The 22,715-nt window shown below is 40.9% G+C and overlaps 1 protein-coding gene across 3 annotated transcripts in view; it reads left to right on the top strand.

The window, feature by feature from the left end:
- Positions 1 to 3,016: 3,016 nt before the first annotated feature.
- The window catches only part of LOC109894947 (syntaxin-binding protein 1-like), a 34,062-nt gene continuing 14,363 nt past the window's right edge, over positions 3,017 to 22,715 (top strand). For all 3 annotated transcript variants that reach the window (XR_004210742.1, XM_031829706.1, XM_031829705.1), the window contains exons 1-9: positions 3,017 to 3,158; positions 9,273 to 9,322; positions 17,759 to 17,840; positions 18,378 to 18,454; positions 18,666 to 18,744; positions 18,992 to 19,095; positions 20,745 to 20,893; positions 21,040 to 21,124; positions 21,923 to 22,053. Coding sequence is in view for 2 of the 3 variants with exons in the window: in XM_031829706.1 (XP_031685566.1) it covers positions 3,122 to 3,158; positions 9,273 to 9,322; positions 17,759 to 17,840; positions 18,378 to 18,454; positions 18,666 to 18,744; positions 18,992 to 19,095; positions 20,745 to 20,893; positions 21,040 to 21,124; positions 21,923 to 22,053 (794 nt within the window). In the remaining variant the exon portion in view is untranslated. The remainder of the gene's footprint in view (positions 3,159 to 9,272; positions 9,323 to 17,758; positions 17,841 to 18,377; positions 18,455 to 18,665; positions 18,745 to 18,991; positions 19,096 to 20,744; positions 20,894 to 21,039; positions 21,125 to 21,922; positions 22,054 to 22,715) is intronic.

Below are 22,715 nucleotides of genomic sequence, written 5' to 3'. Positions count from 1 at the left end.
AGGGTGTGTATGCGATTATAAAGTACATATTTTCCTTAGGAATGTAGTGAAGTAAAAGGGTGTGTATGCGATTATAAAGAACATATTTTCCTTAGGAATGTAGTGAAGTAAAAGGGTGTGTATGCGATTATAAAGAACATATTTTCCTTAGGAATGTAGTGAAGTAAAAGGGTGTGTATGCGATTATAAAGAACATATTTTCCTTAGGAATGTAGTGAAGTAAAAGGGTGTGTATGCGATTATAAAGAACATATTTTCCTTAGGAATGTAGTGAAGTAAAAGGGTGTGTATGCGATTATAAAGAACATATTTTCCTTAGGAATGTAGTGAAGTAAAAGGGTGTGTATGCGATTATAAAGAACATATTTTCCTTAGGAATGTAGTGAAGTAAAAGGGTGTGTATGCGATTATAAAGAACATATTTTCCTTAGGAATGTAGTGAAGTAAAAGGGTGTGTATGCGATTATAAAGTACATATTTTCCTTAGGAATGTAGTGAAGTAAAAGGGTGTGTATGCGATTATAAAGAACATATTTTCCTTAGGAATGTAGTGAAGTAAAAGGGTGTGTATGCGATTATAAAGAACATATTTTCCTTAGGAATGTAGTGAAGTAAAAGGGTGTGTATGCGATTATAAAGAACATATTTTCCTTAGGAATGTAGTGAAGTAAAAGGGTGTGTATGCGATTATAAAGAACATATTTTCCTTAGGAATGTAGTGAAGTAAAAGGGTGTGTATGCGATTATAAAGAACATATTTTCCTTAGGAATGTAGTGAAGTAAAAGGGTGTGTATGCGATTATAAAGAACATATTTTCCTTAGGAATGTAGTGAAGTAAAAGGGTGTGTATGCGATTATAAAGAACATATTTTCCTTAGGAATGTAGTGAAGTAAAAGGGTGTGTATGCGATTATAAAGAACATATTTTCCTTAGGAATGTAGTGAAGTAAAAGGGTGTGTATGCGATTATAAAGAACATATTTTCCTTAGGAATGTAGTGAAGTAAAAGGGTGTGTATGCGATTATAAAGTACATATTTTCCTTAGGAATGTAGTGAAGTAAAAGGGTGTGTATGCGATTATAAAGAACATATTTTCCTTAGGAATGTAGTGAAGTAAAAGGGTGTGTATGCGATTATAAAGAACATATTTTCCTTAGGAATGTAGTGAAGTAAAAGGGTGTGTATGCGATTATAAAGAACATATTTTCCTTAGGAATGTAGTGAAGTAAAAGGGTGTGTATGCGATTATAAAGAACATATTTTCCTTAGGAATGTAGTGAAGTAAAAGGGTGTGTATGCGATTATAAAGAACATATTTTCCTTAGGAATGTAGTGAAGTAAAAGGGTGTGTATGCGATTATAAAGAACATATTTTCCTTAGGAATGTAGTGAAGTAAAAGGGTGTGTATGCGATTATAAAGTACATATTTTCCTTAGGAATGTAGTGAAGTAAAAGGGTGTGTATGCGATTATAAAGAACATATTTTCCTTAGGAATGTAGTGAAGTAAAAGGGTGTGTATGCGATTATAAAGAACATATTTTCCTTAGGAATGTAGTGAAGTAAAAGGGTGTGTATGCGATTATAAAGAACATATTTTCCTTAGGAATGTAGTGAAGTAAAAGGGTGTGTATGCGATTATAAAGAACATATTTTCCTTAGGAATGTAGTGAAGTAAAAGTTCTCAAACATAAATAATAAAGTACAGATACCACCAAAAACGACCTAAGTAGTACTTCAAATTATTTTTACTTAAGTACTTTTCACCACTGGTTTCTATACACGCACTTGTGTTGATCCTACCCGTTACTTTACAACGCCCACTTTCAGACACTCCACCTATGCAGTTAACCCAGAGAGGAAGAGGCGAAGGGAGAGGTGTTACTCCGCTCAAAATCTGTTCACAAAAATAATTGAAGAATTTTGTGTGTCATATTTGGTTGTTCACACGCATACCTGCCCTCTCATTGGCTAGTATGGTCCCACCACAGGAGGTTGGTGGCACTTAAATCGGGGAGAACGGGCTCCGGGTAATGGCTGGAGCGGAATAAATGGAATGGTATAATAGAATGGAATAGAAGCCATTCCATTCGCTCAGTTCAAGCAATGCCTTCCATCTTTGAGGACGTATTTACATTTTTAGAGTGGTCATTTGACTATCTTGTCAATATAATAGAACATATTTGGTTACTCATACAAGAGAGGAAGAGGCGAAGGGAAAGGGAAACAGGACCCAAAATCTGTCTTCTCCAGCAGGTGTCTTCTCCAACACGTTTAAAATAAAATAAAAAGCCCGCTCACCAAGTGAAGAGTTTTGGTATGGATGTCATCAGTGTCGAATTTGGTCAAAAAAATATGTAATGGCTGATTTGCTACGTGAGGATTATTTGATCAAATATACATTTCGTAATCCTTAGTTTGTTACGAGTGTACTGATATAAAACGGACACGTGACATCCCGGCAACGTTGTGCCTGTTTTTTACGAGTATCTGCCCTCTCATTAGCTAGAATGGTCCCACCTGATCTCCTCCCGACTGCTTTCCAGTTTTGATTACATTTATTTTCATTGTTAGAGTGGCCACTTGAGTATCTGGTCAATATAATGGATAATCTGTGCCCATACCTGTTTGAATGTCACGCGCACAAAATGAGACCTTTGTTCACCTAGACGTTACTGCCCCCCTGTGGACATCTCTAGGTAGTTTGATAATGTAGTCAATGTTTATACATGTATTGCACTTGCGCTAAAAATATCAAACGTAAATGTTGAATCATTCATTTTTATTACGCTCGTGACACAACCAAATTAAAATCTGAAGTAATTTGCCTAAAAACGGTACTTTATTCTAACCCTAATGTAAAATACAGTAACTTTAACTTGATAATTGATACTCTGCAGAAAGCCAAACATATTTGTGTTTATTTAAAAGTTAGGCTATGTAATCATTAGGCATGACCGACGAAATCGGCATGGTTGTACAGTAGCCTACAGGCAAGGCGGAGGCGTAAAGGATTAGGTCTCCAGTATACTACATCGCTGTATTAGCTGAGGTTGGGTCGGGTTATTAAGGGAGCTAGAGAGGGGGATTTAGAGACGTGTTCACTACAGAGGCATCACCATGGCACCACTCGGACTAAAAGCCATTGTGGGAGAAAGTAAGAATATTTATTTGCATTTAACGATCAACCACCGATATGTAGGCTATAGCACTGTGTACTGCGTGTAGACTATTTTATTTTTGACAGTAGGCTATTCTAAAAGTAATTTAGGCTACTTTAATTGGTTTGAATTACTATTTTATTTATATATCTATTTGTAAATCAAACATGATTTAAGTACATTCTTTTGCCAAAAACTTATTGAGAAGTAGAAATATTGAAAGTAAAATATAGTGCGTCCTGCATCCGATACGATTGCACAACGTGCGTAAAGGCGCTCAGTTCTCCTATCTTCCTAGTTCATCTGGTGGTCCCATTTATTCTATTTCTCTACTGGATAGCACACGAATTGAAAGTCAATTGAAACACCAATGCAAAGAATGTATCAAAAGTCATTATATCTTTGCAAGGATCCACACTGACCCACAATTGTGGTTGTCTGGCTCAGAGAGACAGGAGAAGTGTAAGTGCGTACCAAATGGCACCCTATTCCCTATATAGTGCACTTGACCAGAGTCCTATGTGCCCATATTGTCTCTGGTCAAAAGTAGTGCATTATACAGGGAATAGGGAACCATTTGAGAGGCAGACATTATTTTACATTCCCAAGCTTCTTGTGAGTTTGTGTTGTTGCTGACTGACACGTTTATGGGGCATTGGGGCAATTCCCCCTAGCTAAACCAGTTGGTTAATTGGATAGTGAATTAATTCAATGATAGATGGACAGGTTGCCTCTATAACCCTCAACCCATGTTCAAAACAACATTGTTTGAAAATCAAATCAAAACCCAATTTTATTGGTCGCATACACATATTTAAAATATGTTATTGCTGGTGTAGCGAAATGTTTGTATGCCTAGCTCCAATGAAGCATCGGCCTATTTCTGTTTTTCGGTAAGCTTTTGGTTTGTAGGATATATTGTCATGGGCGTTGTTACATCACATCCTGTGGGACAGAAAGCCCAGAAATAGCAGCCCAGTTCTGTGGCGTAAGAGGATTGAAAGAGATTAAGCCTTGTGATTGCTGTGTGTCCCTCTCACTGACTCACTCCAGTAGATAGATAGGACAGCTTTTTAATTATATATTTGAAGCTCATACCCCCTCCCTCTACTACCCTCAACGTCAGCAAAACAAAGAAACTGATCGTGCACTATAGGAAACGGATGGCCGAGCATGTTCCCATCCACATCAGTGGCTGTAGTGGAGAGGGTGGAGAGCTTCAAGTTCCTCAGTGTCCCCATCACGGAGGAATTAACATGGTCCACACACACTAACACTGTCGTGAAGAAGGCACAACACCGGCTCTTCCCACTCAGGAGCCTGAAAAGATATGGCATGGGCCCTCAGGTCCTCAAAGAGTTCTACAGCTGCACAATTGAGAGTATCTTGACTGGCTGCATCACTGCTTAACTGCTTGGCATCTGCCCGCAAGGTGTTACAGGGGGTAGTGCGTACGGCCCAGTACATCACTGGGGCCAAGCTACCTACCATCCAGGACCTACAGTACCAGTCAAAAGTTTTAGAACCTTTTCATTCAAGATTTTTTCTTTATTCTATTACTATTTTCTACATTGTAAAATAATAGTGAAGACGTCAAAACTATGAAATAACATATGGAATCATGGAGTAACCAAAATAGTGTTAAACAAATCAAAATACATTTTATATTTTATATTCTTCAAAGTAGCCACCCTTTGCCTTGATAACAGCTTTGCACACTCTTGACATTCTCTCAACCAGCTTCAACTGGAATGCTTTCCAACAGTGTTGAAGGAGTTCCCACATATGCTGAGCACTTGGCTGCTTTTCCTTCACTCTGTGGACTAACTCATGCAAAACCATCTCAATCGGGTTGAGGTCGGGTGATTGTGGAGGCCAGGTCATCTGATGCAGCACTCAATCCCTCTCCTTCTTGGTCAAATACCCTTACACAACCTGGAGGTGTGTTGGGTCATTGTCCTGTTGAAAAACAAATGATAGTCCTACTAAACGCAAACCAGATGGGATGGGGTATTGCTGCAGAATACTGTGGTAGTCATGCTGGTTAAGTGTGCCTTGAATTCTAAATAAATCACTGACAGTGTCACCAGCAAAGCACCATCACACCTTCTCCTTCGTGCTTCACAGTGGGAACCACACGTGGAGATCATCCGTTCACCTACTCTGCGTCTTACAAATACATGGTGGTTGGATCCAAAAATCGCAAATTTGGACTCATCAGACCAAAGGACAGATTTCCATCAGTCTAATATAAATTGTTTGTGTTTCTTGGCCCAAGCAAGTGTCTTTTTCTTATTGGTGGCCTTTTAGTAAATCAAATCAAATCAAATCAAATGTATTTATATAGCCCTTCGTACATCAGCTGATATCTCAAAGTGCTGTACAGAAACCCAGCCTAAAACCCCAAACAGCAAGCAATGCAGGTGTAGAAGCAGGTGTAGTAGTGGTTTCTTTGCAGCAATTCTGAATGGCCAGATTCACGTGGTCTCCTCTGAACAGTTGATGTTGAGATGTGTCTGTTACTAGAAATCTGTGAAGCATTTATTTGGGCAAACATTTCGGGAGACTCTAGCAGCTCAGGACAGACGGGAGACTCTAGCAGCTCAGGACAGACGGGAGACTAGCAGCTCAGGACAGACGGGAGACTCTTGCGGCTCAGGACAGATGGGAGACTCTAGCGGCTCAGGACAGATGGGAGACTCTGGCGGCTCAGGACAGACGGGAGACTCTGGCGGCTCAGGACAGACGGGAGACTCTGGCGGCTCAGGACAGACGGGAGACTCTGGCGTCTCAGGACAGACGGGAGACTCTGGTGGCTCAGGACAGACGGGAGACTCTGGCGGCTCAGGACAGACGGGAGACTCTGGCGGCTCAGGACAGACGGGAGACTCTGGCGGCTCAGGACAGACGGGAGACTCTGGCGGCTCAGGACAGACGGGAGACTCTGGCGGCTCAGGACAGACGAGGCGCACTGTAGGCCTGGTGCGTGGTGTCGGCACTGGTGTTACTGGGCCGAGGACGCACAGGAAGCCCGGTGTGGGTGGCTGCCACCGGAGGGCTGGTGCGTGGAGATGGCACCAGATAGACCGGACCGAGAAGGCGCACTGGAGATCTGGAGCACCGAGCCTGCCTAACCTTACCTGGTTGAATGCTCCCCATAGCCAGGCCAGTGCGGCGAGGTGGAATAGCCCACACTGGGCTGTGCAGGCGAAAGGGGGACACCATGCGTAAGGCTGGTGCCATGTATGCCGGCCCGAGGAGACGCACTGGAGACCAGATGCATAGAGCCTTCTTCATGGCACCTGGCTCGATGCCCACTCTAGCCCAGCCGATACAAGGAGCTGGAATGTACCGCACCGGGCTATGCATACGCACCGGGGACACCGTGCGCTCCACCGCATAACACGGTGCCGGCCCGGTACAACGCCCTCTCTCTCCATGGTAAGCACGGGGAGCTGGCGCAGGTCTCCTACCTGACTTCGCCACACTCCCCGTGTGCCCTCCCCCAAGAAATTTTTGGGGCTGCCACTCGGGCTTCCAGCCGCGCCGCCATGCTGCCTCCTCATACCGGCGCCTCTCTGCTTTTGCTGCCTCCAGCTCTGCTTTGCGACGGCGATATTCCCCTGGCTGTGCCCAGGGTCCTTTGCCATCCAGAATCTCCTCCCAAGTCCAGAAGTCCTTTGATTGCTGCTGCTGTCCGTTACCACGCTGCTTGGTCCATTGTTGGTGGGTTATTCTGTCACGATCGTCGTATGGAGTAGACCAAAGCGCAGGGTGGTTAGAATACATTCTTCTTTATTTAATGAAGAACACGAAGAACACATAAACAAAAGCAACAAAACGAATAAGACGACCGTGACCGCTATACAAACAATGTGCATACGTGCAACATAACATAGACAATAACCCACGAAATACCCAAAGAAGATGGCTGCCTAAATATGGTTCCCAATCAGAGACAACGATAAACACCTGCCTCTAATTGAGAACCAATCTAGGCAACCATAGACCAACATAAACACCTAGATGAAAACAACCCCATAAATCTACAAAAAAAACTAGACAGTACAAACACCCTAGAATAAGACAAAAACACACATATCACCCATGTCACACCCTGACCTAACCAAAATAATAAAGAAAACAAAGAATACTAAGGTCATTGGGTGACACCAGTCCCCCAAGTTATAGACAGTTCTCTCTGCTACCACACCAAAGAACCCTTAACAGCTTCTACCCCCAAGCCATAAGACTGCTGAAAAATGTATCAAATGGCTACCAGGACTATTTACATGAGTAAATTGACTCAGTACTTGTACCCCCTGTATTTAGCCTCATTATTGTTATTGCATTTTCTTGTGTTACTTATTGATTGTTATTTGATTGTTATTTGTTATTACTTATTGAATGTTATTTTTGACTTTATTTAGTAAATATTTTCTTAACTCTATTTCTTGAACTGCATTGTTGTTTAAGGGCTTGTAAAGTAAGCATTTCACGGTAAGCTGTTGTATTCGGTGTATGTGACAAATACAATTTGATTAGAACATACATCAGGATCATCTGGCCCTCTCAGCTCTGGCTGGAAAAGATTGTTATGTAAGGTGTTCAGGAAATTAAGAACATGGGCAGTGTTGTATGGTCCAAGGGTGGCATGGCGGTGGAGGACCCCATTGTGGCTCATAGCTGCGCTTATAATGATGACATTTCCTCCGCGCTGGCTAGGTATCTCAATGATGGCTCGTTTACCAATGATATTCCTTCCTCTCCTCCTCCACTTAATTCAATTGAATCCAGCCTCATCTATGAATAGGATTTCCTTGGGGATGGGACTTGCATCCAACTCCATGATTCTCTGAAATTACAGCAAATACTGTAATTGCTGTATAGTGAAGTTCACTGGCAACATCAATGAGTCTCTAATATTTCAACAGTGTAATAATAATAATACACTACTTTACTTGCACATATTCATACCATTCACCCTTCACTCTGGGAATCCTTTCAAATGGGACTGTAGATTTGCTTCATCCAGAGATGGTGTTTCTTAAGAATGCAGGCTATGGTTGAAAAGCTCACTCTGACGTTATGGAAGATGGCAGGGTTTTCAATAATCTGTTGTTAGATATCCCACAGTCTTATGGCATCATTTTCAACTACCATTTGCACAATGGAAGCCTCCGGTTGGTCTGTAAATAGACATGTTCCATGTGGTGGTCGTCTTTCAGTTCTACAAAAACAAAATAGCATACAGTACAGTAAACACTACAGTTATACAGTATACAAGATAAACATGTTACAAAGTAGTATAGCTCCCAATTTCATATACTGTATACAGTAATACATGAAACATTGGCTTTGTTTCCCCTTACAGTATATATTTTTAATTTATGGTCTTTACTGTGCTTTTGTTGTACCTCTGTCAAGTAGTAAAAGTAATAGAGGTCCAATGTCTGCAGTACAAACCTACTCTCGTTTTGGAATGTCCGGATGATGGATGCTATGGTGAAGTGGCTCAGATTGTGCTGCACTCTCTGCCCAGCCTCTCTCGAGGTCAAACCATGGTGGACCACATGGTCCAAACATTAGATGATGAGGGAAGGGAACGTTCTCGAAAGTTGCGGGAACTTTTGCTGTTAGTTGGGATATGTGTCCCAAATGGCACCCTATTCCCTAGGTCCCGGTTAAGAGTAGCACAGTTTAAAGGTAATAGGGTTCCATTTTGGGATGCAACAACAGTCTTCCAGAGGGTTCCAAGGGGTGCAATTCCAAAACTCCACACAGATGGAATTCAAGTGTTACACTGTATGACATGCCTACTTCATACCCCTCCGAGGAGTCCATTAAATGCCAACAATGACTGTGTCCTCACCGCTAACACCGTCTGTCACCAGAATTCACGAGAAAAAAATATCTGACATCCATTTTTTTATCTGAAACATTATGCTTAGATGCCCAGGCTTTGCTAATGTTGTTCCAATAGTTGAGTCAGTGAGACCTCGCGAGACTTACTGTATATGACAAGGGGAAATTGCCTACGATGCTTTTATCACAAAAAAAGTTTACTGTGCAAGCTGAAGTGTGCTAACCAATGATTTCTCCCTTTACAGAGATTATGAATGACGTCATCAAGAAGGTACACAAGAAGGGAGAATGGAAGGTATGGGCAGCTTTTACAGTGCCTTCAGAAAGTATACTGAACATAAATATAAACGCAACATGCAACAATTTCAAAGAGTTTACTGAGTTACAGTTAATGTAAGGAAATCAGTCAATTGAAATAAATAAATTAGGCCCTAATCTATGGGTTTTACATGGGCAAGGGTGGATCCATGGGTGGGTCTGGCTCCCAATCAGGTGGGCCTATGCCCACCCATGGATCCACTGGGAAGCCAGGCCCAGCCAATCAGAATGTGGTTTTCCAACAAAAGGGATTTATTACAGACAGAAATACACCTCAGCACCCCTTCAGATGATCCCGCCAGTGAAGAAGCCAGATGTGGAGGTCCTGGGCTGGCATGGTTAAACGTGGTCTACGGTTGTGAGCTGGTTGGACGTATGTATTATGGGGATCCATAATAAATACAAATACTGCCAAATTCTCTAAATTGACGTTGGAGGCAGCTTAATGTAGAGAAAATAACATTCAATTCTCTGGCAGCAGCTCTGGTGGACATTCCTGCAGTCAGGATGCCAATTGCACACTCCCTCAAAACTTGAGACATCTGTGGTATTGTGTTGACAAAGCTGCACATTTTAGAGTATCTTTTTATTGTCCCCTGCACAAGGTCCACCTGTGTAATGATCATGCTGTTTAATCAGCTTCTTGATATGCCACACCTGTTTAGGTGTATGGATTATCTTGGTAAAGGAGAAATGCTTATTAACAAGGATGTAAACAAATCTGTGCTCAACATTTTATATTAATAACCTTTTTGTGGGTATGGACAATTTCTGGGATCTTTTATTTCAGCTCATGAAACATGGGACCAACACTACATGTTGCGTTTTATATTTTTGTTCAGTATATATTAATACTTTCTGAAGGCACTGCATATCAATGGTTATAAATGACTGTGCCTTGGTTATGAATGACTGCGTCTTGGTTATGAATGACTGTGTCTTGGTTATGAATGACTGTGTCTTGTTTATGAATGACTGCGTCTTGGTTATGAATGACTGCGTCTTGGTTATGAATGACTGTGTCTTGTTTATGAATGACTGCGTCTTGGCTATGAATGACTGTGTCTTGTTTATGAATGACTGCGTCTTGTTTATGAATGACTGTGTCTTGGTTATGAATGACTGCGTCTTGGTTATGAATGACTGCATCTTGTTTATGAATGACTGCGTCTTGTTTATGAATGACTGTGTCTTGTTTATGAATGACTGTGTCTTGGTTATGAATGACTGTGTCTTGGTTATAAATGACTGTGTCTGGGTTATGAATGACTGTGTCTTGGTTATGAATGACTGTGTCTTGGTTATGAATGACTGTGTCTTGGTTATGAATGACTGTGTCTTGGTTATAAATGACTGTGTCTGGTTTATGAATGACCGTGTCTTGTTTATGAAAGACTGTGTCTTGGTTATAAATGACTGTGTCTGGTTTATGAATGACCGTGTCTTGTTTATGAATGACTGCGTCTTGGTTATGAATGATTGTGTCTTGGTTATGAATGACTGTGTCTGGGTTATGAATGGCTGTGTCTTGGTTATGAATGACTGTGTCTTGGTTATGAATGACTGCGTCTTGGTTATAAATGACTGTGTCTTGTTTATGAATGACTGTGTCTTGTTTATGAATGTGTCTTGTTTATGAATGACTGCGTCTTGGTTATGAATGATTGTGTCTTGGTTATGAATGGCTGTGTCTTGGTTATGAATGACTGTGTCTTGGTTATGAATGACTGCGTCTTGGTTATAAATGACTGTGTCTTGTTTATGAATGACTGTGTCTTGTTTATGAATGCGTCTTGTTTATGAATGACTGTGTCTTGTTTATGAATGACTGCGTCTTGTTTATGAATGACTGTGTCTTATTTATGAATGACTAGGGCTTGTTTATAAATGACTGTGTCTTGGTTATGAATGACTGCGTCTTGGTTATGAATGACTGCGTCTTGGTTATAAATGACTGTGTCTTGTTTATGAATGACTGTGTCTTGTTTATGAATGCGTCTTGTTTATGAATGACTGTGTCTTGTTTATGAATGACTGCGTCTTGTTTATGAATGACTGTGTCTTGTTTATGAATGACTGCGTCTTGGTTATGAATGACTGCGTCTTGGTTATGAATGACTGTGTCTTGTTTATGAATGACTGCGTCTTGGCTATGAATGACTGTGTCTTGTTTATGAATGACTGCGTCTTGTTTATGAATGACTGTGTCTTGGTTATGAATGACTGCGTCTTGGTTATGAATGACTGCATCTTGTTTATGAATGACTGCGTCTTGTTTATGAATGACTGTGTCTTGTTTATGAATGACTGTGTCTTGGTTATGAATGACTGTGTCTTGGTTATAAATGACTGTGTCTGGGTTATGAATGACTGTGTCTTGGTTATGAATGACTGTGTCTTGGTTATGAATGACTGTGTCTTGGTTATGAATGACTGTGTCTTGGTTATAAATGACTGTGTCTGGTTTATGAATGACCGTGTCTTGTTTATGAAAGACTGTGTCTTGGTTATAAATGACTGTGTCTGGTTTATGAATGACCGTGTCTTGTTTATGAATGACTGCGTCTTGGTTATGAATGATTGTGTCTTGGTTATGAATGACTGTGTCTGGGTTATGAATGGCTGTGTCTTGGTTATGAATGACTGTGTCTTGGTTATGAATGACTGCGTCTTGGTTATAAATGACTGTGTCTTGTTTATGAATGACTGTGTCTTGTTTATGAATGTGTCTTGTTTATGAATGACTGCGTCTTGGTTATGAATGATTGTGTCTTGGTTATGAATGGCTGTGTCTTGGTTATGAATGACTGTGTCTTGGTTATGAATGACTGCGTCTTGGTTATAAATGACTGTGTCTTGTTTATGAATGACTGTGTCTTGTTTATGAATGCGTCTTGTTTATGAATGACTGTGTCTTGTTTATGAATGACTGCGTCTTGTTTATGAATGACTGTGTCTTATTTATGAATGACTAGGGCTTGTTTATAAATGACTGTGTCTTGGTTATGAATGACTGCGTCTTGGTTATGAATGACTGCGTCTTGGTTATAAATGACTGTGTCTTGTTTATGAATGACTGTGTCTTGTTTATGAATGCGTCTTGTTTATGAATGACTGTGTCTTGTTTATGAATGACTGCGTCTTGTTTATGAATGACTGTGTCTTATTTATGAATGACTAGGGCTTGTTTATAAATGACTGTGTCTTGGTTATAAATGGCTGTGTCTTGTTTATGAATGACTGCGTCTTGTTTATGAATGACTGTGTCTTGGTTATGAATGGCTGCGTCTTGTTTATGAATGACTGTGTCTTGGTTATAAATGACTGTGTCTGGTTTATGAATGACCGTGTCTTGTTTATGAAAGACTGTGTCTTGGTTATAAATGACTGTGTCTGGTTTATGAATGACCGTGTCTTGTTTATGAATGACTGCGTCTTGGTTATGAATGATTGTGTCTTGGTTATGAATGACTGTGTCTGGGTTATGAATGACTGTGTCTTGTTTATGAATGACTGCGTCTTGGTTATGAATGATTGTGTCTTGGTTATGAATGGCTGTGTCTTGGTTATGAATGACTGTGTCTTGGTTATGAATGACTGCGTCTTGGTTATAAATGACTGTGTCTTGTTTATGAATGACTGTGTCTTGTTTATGAATGCGTCTTGTTTATGAATGACTATGTCTTGTTTATGAATGACTGCGTCTTGTTTATGAATGACTGTGTCTTATTTATGAATGACTAGGGCTTGTTTATAAATGACTGTGTCTTGGTTATGAATGACTGCGTCTTGGTTATGAATGACTGTGTCTTGTTTATGAATGCGTCTTGTTTATGAATGACTGTGTCTTGTTTATGAATGACTGCGTCTTGTTTATGAATGACTGTGTCTTATTTATGAATGACTAGGGCTTGTTTATAAATGACTGTGTCTTGGTTATAAATGGCTGTGTCTTGTTTATGAATGACTGCGTCTTGTTTATGAATGACTGTGTCTTGGTTATGAATGGCTGCGTCTTGTTTATGAATGACTGTGTCTTGGTTATAAATGACTGTGTCTGGTTTATGAATGACCGTGTCTTGTTTATGAAAGACTGTGTCTTGGTTATAAATGACTGTGTCTGGTTTATGAATGACCGTGTCTTGTTTATGAATGACTGCGTCTTGGTTATGAATGATTGTGTCTTGGTTATGAATGACTGTGTCTGGGTTATGAATGACTGTGTCTTGTTTATGAATGACTGCGTCTTGGTTATGAATGATTGTGTCTTGGTTATGAATGGCTGTGTCTTGGTTATGAATGACTGTGTCTTGGTTATGAATGACTGCGTCTTGGTTATAAATGACTGTGTCTTGTTTATGAATGACTGTGTCTTGTTTATGAATGCGTCTTGTTTATGAATGACTATGTCTTGTTTATGAATGACTGCGTCTTGTTTATGAATGACTGTGTCTTATTTATGAATGACTAGGGCTTGTTTATAAATGACTGTGTCTTGGTTATGAATGACTGCGTCTTGGTTATGAATGACTGTGTCTTGTTTATGAATGCGTCTTGTTTATGAATGACTGTGTCTTGTTTATGAATGACTGCGTCTTGTTTATGAATGACTGTGTCTTATTTATGAATGACTAGGGCTTGTTTATAAATGACTGTGTCTTGGTTATAAATGGCTGTGTCTTGTTTATGAATGACTGCGTCTTGTTTATGAATGACTGTGTCTTGGTTATGAATGGCTGCGTCTTGTTTATGAATGACTGTGTCTTGGTTATAAATGACTGTGTCTTGGTTATAAATGGCTGTGTCTTGTTTATGAATGACTGCGTCTTGTTTATGAATGACTGTGTCTTGGTTATGAATGACTGTGTCTTGGTTATGAATGACTGTGTCTTGGTTATGAATGACTGTGTCTTGGTTATGAATGACTGCGTCTTGGTTATGAATGACTGTGTCTTGTTTATGAATGACTGTGTCTTGGTTATGAATGACTGTGTCTTCGTTATGAATGACTGTGTCTTGGTTATGAATGACTGTGTCTTGTTTATGAATGACTGTGTCTTGGTTATGAATGACTGTGTCTTGGTTATAAATGACTGTGTCTGGGTTATGAATGACTGTGTCTTGGTTATGAATGACTGTGTCTTGGTTATGAATGACTGTGTCTTGGTTATGAATGACTGTGTCTTGGTTATAAATGACTGTGTCTGGTTTATGAATGACCGTGTCTTGTTTATGAAAGACTGTGTCTTGGTTATAAATGACTGTGTCTGGTTTATGAATGACCGTGTCTTGTTTATGAATGACTGGGTCTTGGTTATGAATGATTGTGTCTTGGTTATGAATGACTGTGTCTGGGTTATGAATGACTGTGTCTTGTTTATGAATGACTGCGTCTTGGTTATGAATGATTGTGTCTTGGTTATGAATGGCTGTGTCTTGGTTATGAATGACTGTGTCTTGGTTATGAATGACTGTGTCTTGGTTATAAATGACTGTGTCTGGGTTATGAATGACTGTGTCTTGTTTATGAATGACTGCGTCTTGGCTATGAATGACTGTGTCTTGTTTATGAATGACTGCGTCTTGTTTATGAATGACTGTGTCTTGGTTATGAATGACTGCGTCTTGGTTATGAATGACTGCATCTTGTTTATGAATGACTGCGTCTTGTTTATGAATGACTGCGTCTTGGTTATGAATGACTGTGTCTTGTTTATGAATGACTGTGTCTTGTTTATGAATGACTGTGTCTTGGTTATGAATGACTGTGTCTTGGTTATAAATGACTGTGTCTGGGTTATGAATGACTGTGTCTTGGTTATGAATGACTGTGTCTTGGTTATAAATGACTGTGTCTGGTTTATGAATGACCGTGTCTTGTTTATGAAAGACTGTGTCTTGGTAATAAATGACTGTGTCTGGTTTATGAATGACCGTGTCTTGTTTATGAATGACTGGGTCTTGGTTATGAATGATTGTGTCTTGGTTATGAATGACTGTGTCTGGGTTATGAATGACTGTGTCTTGTTTATGAATGACTGCGTCTTGGTTATGAATGATTGTGTCTTGGTTATGAATGGCTGTGTCTTGGTTATGAATGACTGTGTCTTGGTTATGAATGACTGTGTCTTGGTTATAAATGACTGTGTCTGGGTTATGAATGACTGTGTCTTGTTTATGAATGACTGCGTCTTGGCTATGAATGACTGTGTCTTGTTTATGAATGACTGCGTCTTGTTTATGAATGACTGTGTCTTGGTTATGAATGACTGCGTCTTGGTTATGAATGACTGCATCTTGTTTATGAATGACTGCGTCTTGTTTATGAATGACTGCGTCTTGGTTATGAATGACTGTGTCTTGTTTATGAATGACTGTGTCTTGTTTATGAATGACTGTGTCTTGGTTATGAATGACTGTGTCTTGGTTATAAATGACTGTGTCTGGGTTATGAATGACTGTGTCTTGGTTATGAATGACTGTGTCTTGGTTATGAATGACTGTGTCTTGGTTATGAATGACTGTGTCTTGGTTATAAATGACTGTGTCTGGTTTATGAATGACCGTGTCTTGTTTATGAAAGACTGTGTCTTGGTTATAAATGACTGTGTCTGGTTTATGAATGACCGTGTCTTGTTTATGAATGACTGCGTCTTGGTTATGAATGATTGTGTCTTGGTTATGAATGACTGTGTCTGGGTTATGAATGACTGTGTCTTGTTTATGAATGACTGCGTCTTGGTTATGAATGATTGTGTCTTGGTTATGAATGGCTGTGTCTTGGTTATGAATGACTGTGTCTTGGTTATGAATGACTGCGTCTTGGTTATAAATGACTGTGTCTTGTTTATGAATGACTGTGTCTTGTTTATGAATGCGTCTTGTTTATGAATGACTGTGTCTTGTTTATGAATGACTGCGTCTTGTTTATGAATGACTGTGTCTTATTTATGAATGACTAGGGCTTGTTTATAAATGACTGTGTCTTGGTTATGAATGACTGCGTCTTGGTTATGAATGACTGCGTCTTGGTTATAAATGACTGTGTCTTGTTTATGAATGACTGTGTCTTGTTTATGAATGCGTCTTGTTTATGAATGACTGTGTCTTGTTTATGAATGACTGCGTCTTGTTTATGAATGACTGTGTCTTATTTATGAATGACTAGGGCTTGTTTATAAAGGACTGTGTCTTGGTTATAAATGGCTGTGTCTTGTTTATGAATGACTGCGTCTTGTTTATGAATGACTGTGTCTTGGTTATGAATGGCTGCGTCTTGTTTATGAATGACTGTGTCTTGGTTATAAATGACTGTGTCTTGGTTATAAATGGCTGTGTCTTGTTTATGAATGACTGCGTCTTGTTTATGAATGACTGTGTCTTGGTTATGAATGACTGTGTCTTGGTTATGAATGACTGTGTCTTGGTTATGAATGACTGTGTCTTGGTTATGAATGACTGCGTCTTGTTTATGAATGACTGTGTCTTATTTATGAATGACTAGGGCTTGTTTATAAAGGACTGTGTCTTGGTTATAAATGGCTGTGTCTTGTTTATGAATGACTGCGTCTTGTTTATGAATGACTGTGTCTTGGTTATGAATGGCTGCGTCTTGTTTATGAATGACTGTGTCTTGGTTATAAATGACTGTGTCTTGGTTATAAATGGCTGTGTCTTGTTTATGAATGACTGCGTCTTGTTTATGAATGACTGTGTCTTGGTTATGAATGACTGTGTCTTGGTTATGAATGACTGTGTCTTGGTTATGAATGACTGTGTCTTGGTTATGAATGACTGCGTCTTGGTTATGAATGACTGTGTCTTGTTTATGAATGACTGTGTCTTGGTTATGAATGACAGTGTCTTGTTTATGAATGACTGTGTCTTCGTTATGAATGACTGTGTCTTGGTTATGAATGACTGTGTCTTGTTTATGAATGACTGTGTCTTGTTTATGAATGACTGTGTCTTGGTTATGAATGACTGTGTCTTGGTTATGAATGACTGTGTCTTGGTTATAAATGACTGTGTCTGGTTTATGAATGACCGTGTCTTGTTTATGAAAGACTGTGTCTTGGTTATAAATGACTGTGTCTGGTTTATGAATGACCGTGTCTTGTTTATGAATGACTGTGTCTTGGTTATAAATGACTGTGTCTGGGTTATGAATGACTGTGTCTTGTTTATGAATGACTGCGTCTTGGCTATGAATGACTGTGTCTTGTTTATGAATGACTGCGTCTTGGTTATGAATGACTGCGTCTTGGTTATGAATGACTCTCTGATAGTACATGATCGCACTGGTCTGCGCCCAAATGGCACCCTATTCCCTATATAGCATGCTGCTTTTGACTAGAGCCCTTGACGCACTGTGACCTCTGACCTGTGTCCTCCCTGCCCTGCCCTGCCCCAGGTGCTGGTCGTAGACAAGCTGAGCATGAGGATGATGTCATCCTGCTGTAAGATGACAGATATCATGTCAGAGGGCATCACCAGTGAGTACCACTCTGTCAATGTCTCACATATACACACTTCCTGTTCAGCATCACTTCAAGATGATACACCATGTTTTTTATTTGCATTGTTATTTCAGAAAATGTCAAAAATATATCTGCAGTAATAATGGAATGAAGCTTTTCACAGTGTAACTTACCCACCAGAGATTGGCTGTGATATTCTCTAATTGATTTCTCCCACCGGAAAGTTGCTTTGAATTTGTGGCTGTCTTATCTAGTGGCCAATGTCATTTCCTGGTTGCAAAAATTATTTGCTGTTCGCTCAATTTCAGTTTATGTTAGAAAACAAGCACTGAATAGTGTAGGGAATCATTGTACCATCTAAATCGCTGTGAAATTAACTACTTTTTTTTACAGCTGTTTGAGTGAGGCTGGTGGACCAAAACAGAAAGTAAAAGGCTCAAGTGCGAGTCTCTGCTATGTTACAGAGAAATTGGATGTGGGGGATACATTTTAGGTGTACCACCTTCAATTGACTAACTGAATGACTGTGCTTTTCTGTCTTCTCCTGTCCAGTTGTTGAAGACATCGGAAAGAAACGGGAGCCTCTCCCTAGCATGGAGGCCATCTACTTAATAACTCCCAGTGATGAGGTATGGGAGCCATTTTCTAGATGCTTTCATCCAAAGCATTTTACTGTGGTACATTCATACATGAACATATGGGTGGCTCCAGTGGGATATGAAACCCACAGCTCTGGAGTTGGAAACACCATGCTCTACCATCTAAGCCACACAGGACCACAGACGTTTTGCTTTCTATGGTAAGATTCTAATGATGTTGCCAACCGTTCCTTCTCCCCAGACTGTGGAGGCACTCATAGATGACTTCAGAGACCCTCGGTCGCCCAGATACAGAGGAGCTCACGTCTTCTTCACTGACAGTGAGTAATATTAGAGAGACCCAGGACGACGACGTACCATCGCCTGCTGTTTATGTCAATTAGAGTATGGAGCAGTCTGACCGCCTGCTGGAGTACTGGGAACGGACTAGCAGATGAAACAACAGTCAACTCCTCTTTGACACCATACCAACACGCAACCTTCCACAGTAGAGGATATTGATTTCTATTCTATTACCCTTTTTCTTTCATCTTTTAATTCATATTTTTTGTCCCCCCTCCCTCACAGCAATCCCAGATTCATTGTTTAACTTGTTGACGAAATCCCGCGCGTCCAAAGCCATGAAGACCTTGACTGAGATCCACATCGCCTTTCTGCCCTATGAGTCTCAGGTCAGAACCTGTCTGTCTGTCTGTCTGTCTGTCTGTCTGTCTGTCTGTCTGTCTGTCTGTCTGTCTGTCTGTCTGTCTGTCTGTCTGTCTGTCTGTCTGTCTGTCTGTCTGTCTGTCTGTCTGCCCTATGAGTCTCAGGTCAGAACTGTCTGTCTGTCTGTCTGTCTGTCTGTCTGTCTGTCTGTCTGTCTGTCTGTCTGTCTGTCTGTCTGTCTGTCTGTCTGTCTGTCTGTCTGTCTGTCTGTCTGTCTGTCTGTCCTATGAGTCTCAGGTCAGAACTGTCTGTCTGTCTGTCTGCCCTTCTGTCTGTCTGTCTGTCTGTCTGTCTGTCTGTCTGTCTGTCTGTCTGTCCTATGAGTCTCAGGTCAGAACTGTCTGTCTGTCTGCCCTTCTGTCTGTCTGTCCTATGAGTCTCAGGTCAGAACTGTCTGTCTGTCTGTCTGCCCTTCTGTCTGTCTGTCTGCCCTTCTGTCTGTCTGTCTGTCTGTCTGTCTGTCTGTCTGTCTGTCTGTCTGTTCTGTCTGTCTGTCTGTCTGTCTGTCTGTCTGTCTGTCTGTCTGTCTGTCTGTCTGTCTGTCTGTCTGTCTGTCTGTCTGTCTGTCTGTCTGTCTGTCTGTCTGTCTGTCTGTCTGTCCTATGAGTCTCAGGTCAGAACTGTCTGTCTGTCTGTCTGTCTGTCTGTCTGTCTGTCTGTCTGTCTGTCTGTCTGTCGAGGGAGAGGGAGAGGGAGAGGGAGAGGGAGAGGGAGAGGGAGAGGGAGAGGGAGAGGGAGAGGGAGAGGGAGAGGAGGAGGAAGCACAATTGGAGAGGGGGATGAATAATCGAAGAGAAGGGGAGGAGTAGAGGAGGGATTGCAGTGGTGGTGGTGCATGGGGAAAGAGAGAGCCTGCCTGGCATTATGGGGCATGTAGAGGAAATGGGAAAGGATGGAGGAGCAGAAATTGGAAGCGAAATAGGAAGTGTCAGATTGGAAATAAACTGTCATTTATGTCATAATGGTGCATTTGGGAAATCCCTCCTACGAAAATAATGAAAGATGTCGCATCTGCTCCTACAGCATTGTACTGTGTTGTCAGTCATTTGGGCAGCACTCAGCGTAATGAAAGAGGATTATATCACCCCCCCACCACACACTGTTTGACTCAATCTCACACACTGCTACTGTGCCACCTGCACGACCGACCCTGCATGCCCACTGGAAAGGGTTGCAAAATTCTGTTAATTTCCACCAAATTCCCGGTTGTAGGATTCATGGATATCTTGCTCATTCCATCCTGATTACAGGAATATTCCAAATATTTACGGAAAGTGACCGTAATATTTGGAGTCTAGGCCGGGCAACTGTAAAGGACTTTGTGACAACTATTGATGTAAAAAGAGCCTAATAAAATACATTTCATTAATAATTTCTATGTGTGTATGTAGCAGTGGAGGCTGCTGAGGGGCGAACGGCTCATAATAATGGCCGGAACAGAGCTAATGGAATGGCATCAAACACATGAAAACCATGTGTTTAATGTATTTGATACCATTCCACTGATTCCGCTCCAGTCATTACCCGGAGCCCGTTCTTTCCATTTACGGTGCCACCAACCTCCTGTGGTATGTATGTCTATTCCCGCTTATCTGTCTTATGTCTGTGTGTCTAGGTGTTTTCCCTGGACAAGACAGATGCCTTCCAGGACTTCTACAGCCCCTACAAGGCTGACATTAAGCACAACATGTTAGAGCGCTGTGCTGAGCAGATCGCCACTCTCTGCAATACCCTGAAGGAATACCCTGGCGTCAGATACAGAGGGTGAGAGAGAGAGAGGGCGAGAGGAAGCAGTCACTAGGCTTTCTATTGCACTGATACACAGCGTTTATCTCCTATCGTGTCTAACACCTGTATAGACTGTTGTCTGTTGGAAAGCTAAGAGCCTGTCTGTTGTCTACTTGACTCAGGGAGTATAAAGACTGTACCACTCTGGCTCAGCTCCTGCAGGACAAGCTGGATGGCTACAAGGCAGACAACCCCACCATGGGAGAGGTGAGGCAGGAGAGCAGACAACCAGGGTAGGAGTCAATTCCATTTAAATTCCAGTCAATTCAGATAGTAAACACAGTTCCACATTTTCCTAATTGAAAAACATTGGAGAGAATTAGTCTTGTAATTTCAGTGTGCTCCCTGAATTGACTGGAATTGAAATGGAATTGACCTCAACCCTAAAGCCAACCAACCATAATGATTTCACTGGGACAGGGTCTTACAAAACACACTGAGCCAGTGAATGGTAAAAACAGCAGGTTGTGTTAGCGATCCCCTGCTGGCTGCCAACTAACGGTGGCCATTCAACATATAGAAATGATGTCCGATGTTCAGGTCCGAGGCGATAGGATAGCCACCAGCTGGTTTTAGCCTTTCGCCGGCATGGTGTGTTTTCTCCTTTAGGTTACATTGAAACACGTCATTACGTAAAACCAATGTAGCACGCACAAGAAAAATAATGGAATAGTAGAATCTACAGTGTTGGAACATTTTGGAGGTTATGTATGAAACTGTAATAGTGTAGTTGAATCATAATGTAAACACATACCACTGGCACATGGAACACTGGTACGGTTCAGTTGGTAGAGCATGGCGTTTGCAACGCCAGGGTTGTGGGTTCGATTCCTGGGGGCTACCCATACGTAAGATGGGTACACGCATGACTGTAAGTCGCTTTGGATCAAAGCATCTGCTCAATGGCATATATTATATTATAGAAACATATTATTATAAACCTCATTGTCCAGCCTTTTGTCTTTGTCAGTTTATATTTCCCCTCTTTCTCTCCTCCCTGCTTAGGGTCCGGACAAGTCTCGCTCCCAGCTCTTGATTCTGGACCGAGGCTTTGACCCGGTCTCTCCCATCCTCCATGAACTCACCCTCCAAGCCATGGGCTATGACCTGCTGGGCATCGAGAACGACGTCTACAAGTAAACACACACACACAGGCACACAGGCACACAGGCACAGCCTAGCAAGGGGTTCATGGCACCACAAAATGAAATAGAACATATAGGATCTCTTTCTCCATGTTAACAATAGGATCTATATGGAACAATAGGATCTCTGTGTAAATAATAGGATCTCTATGTGAACAATATGATCTCTATCTCTATGTGAACAATAGGATCTATGGATCTATTTGGACAATAGGATATCTATCTCTATGTAAACAATAGGATATCTATGTGAACAATATGATCTCTATCTCTATGTGAACAATAGGATCTATGGATCTATTTGGACAATAGGATATCTATCTCTATGTAAACAATAGGATATCTATGTGAACAATAGGATCTCTATGTGAACAATATGATCTCTATCTCTATGTGAACAATAGGATCTCTATGTGAACAATATGATCTCTATCTCTATGTGAACAATAGGATCTATGGATCTATATGGACAATAGGATCTATATCTCTATGTGAACAACAGGATATATATGGAACAATAGGATCTTTATCCATACGTGAAAAATAGGATCTCTGTCTCTATGTGAACAATAAGATCTCTGTCTCTATGTGAACAATAGGATCTATATGAAACAAGAGGATCTAAATGTGAACACTAGGATATATATGTGAAC

This window comes from Oncorhynchus kisutch, linkage group LG8, assembly GCF_002021735.2.
Source record: "Oncorhynchus kisutch isolate 150728-3 linkage group LG8, Okis_V2, whole genome shotgun sequence".
NCBI classification, from domain to species: Eukaryota; Metazoa; Chordata; class Actinopteri; order Salmoniformes; family Salmonidae; genus Oncorhynchus; species Oncorhynchus kisutch.
The sequence above is the reverse complement of the archived record's forward strand: the minus strand, read 5'-3'. Positions and strand labels throughout refer to the sequence as shown.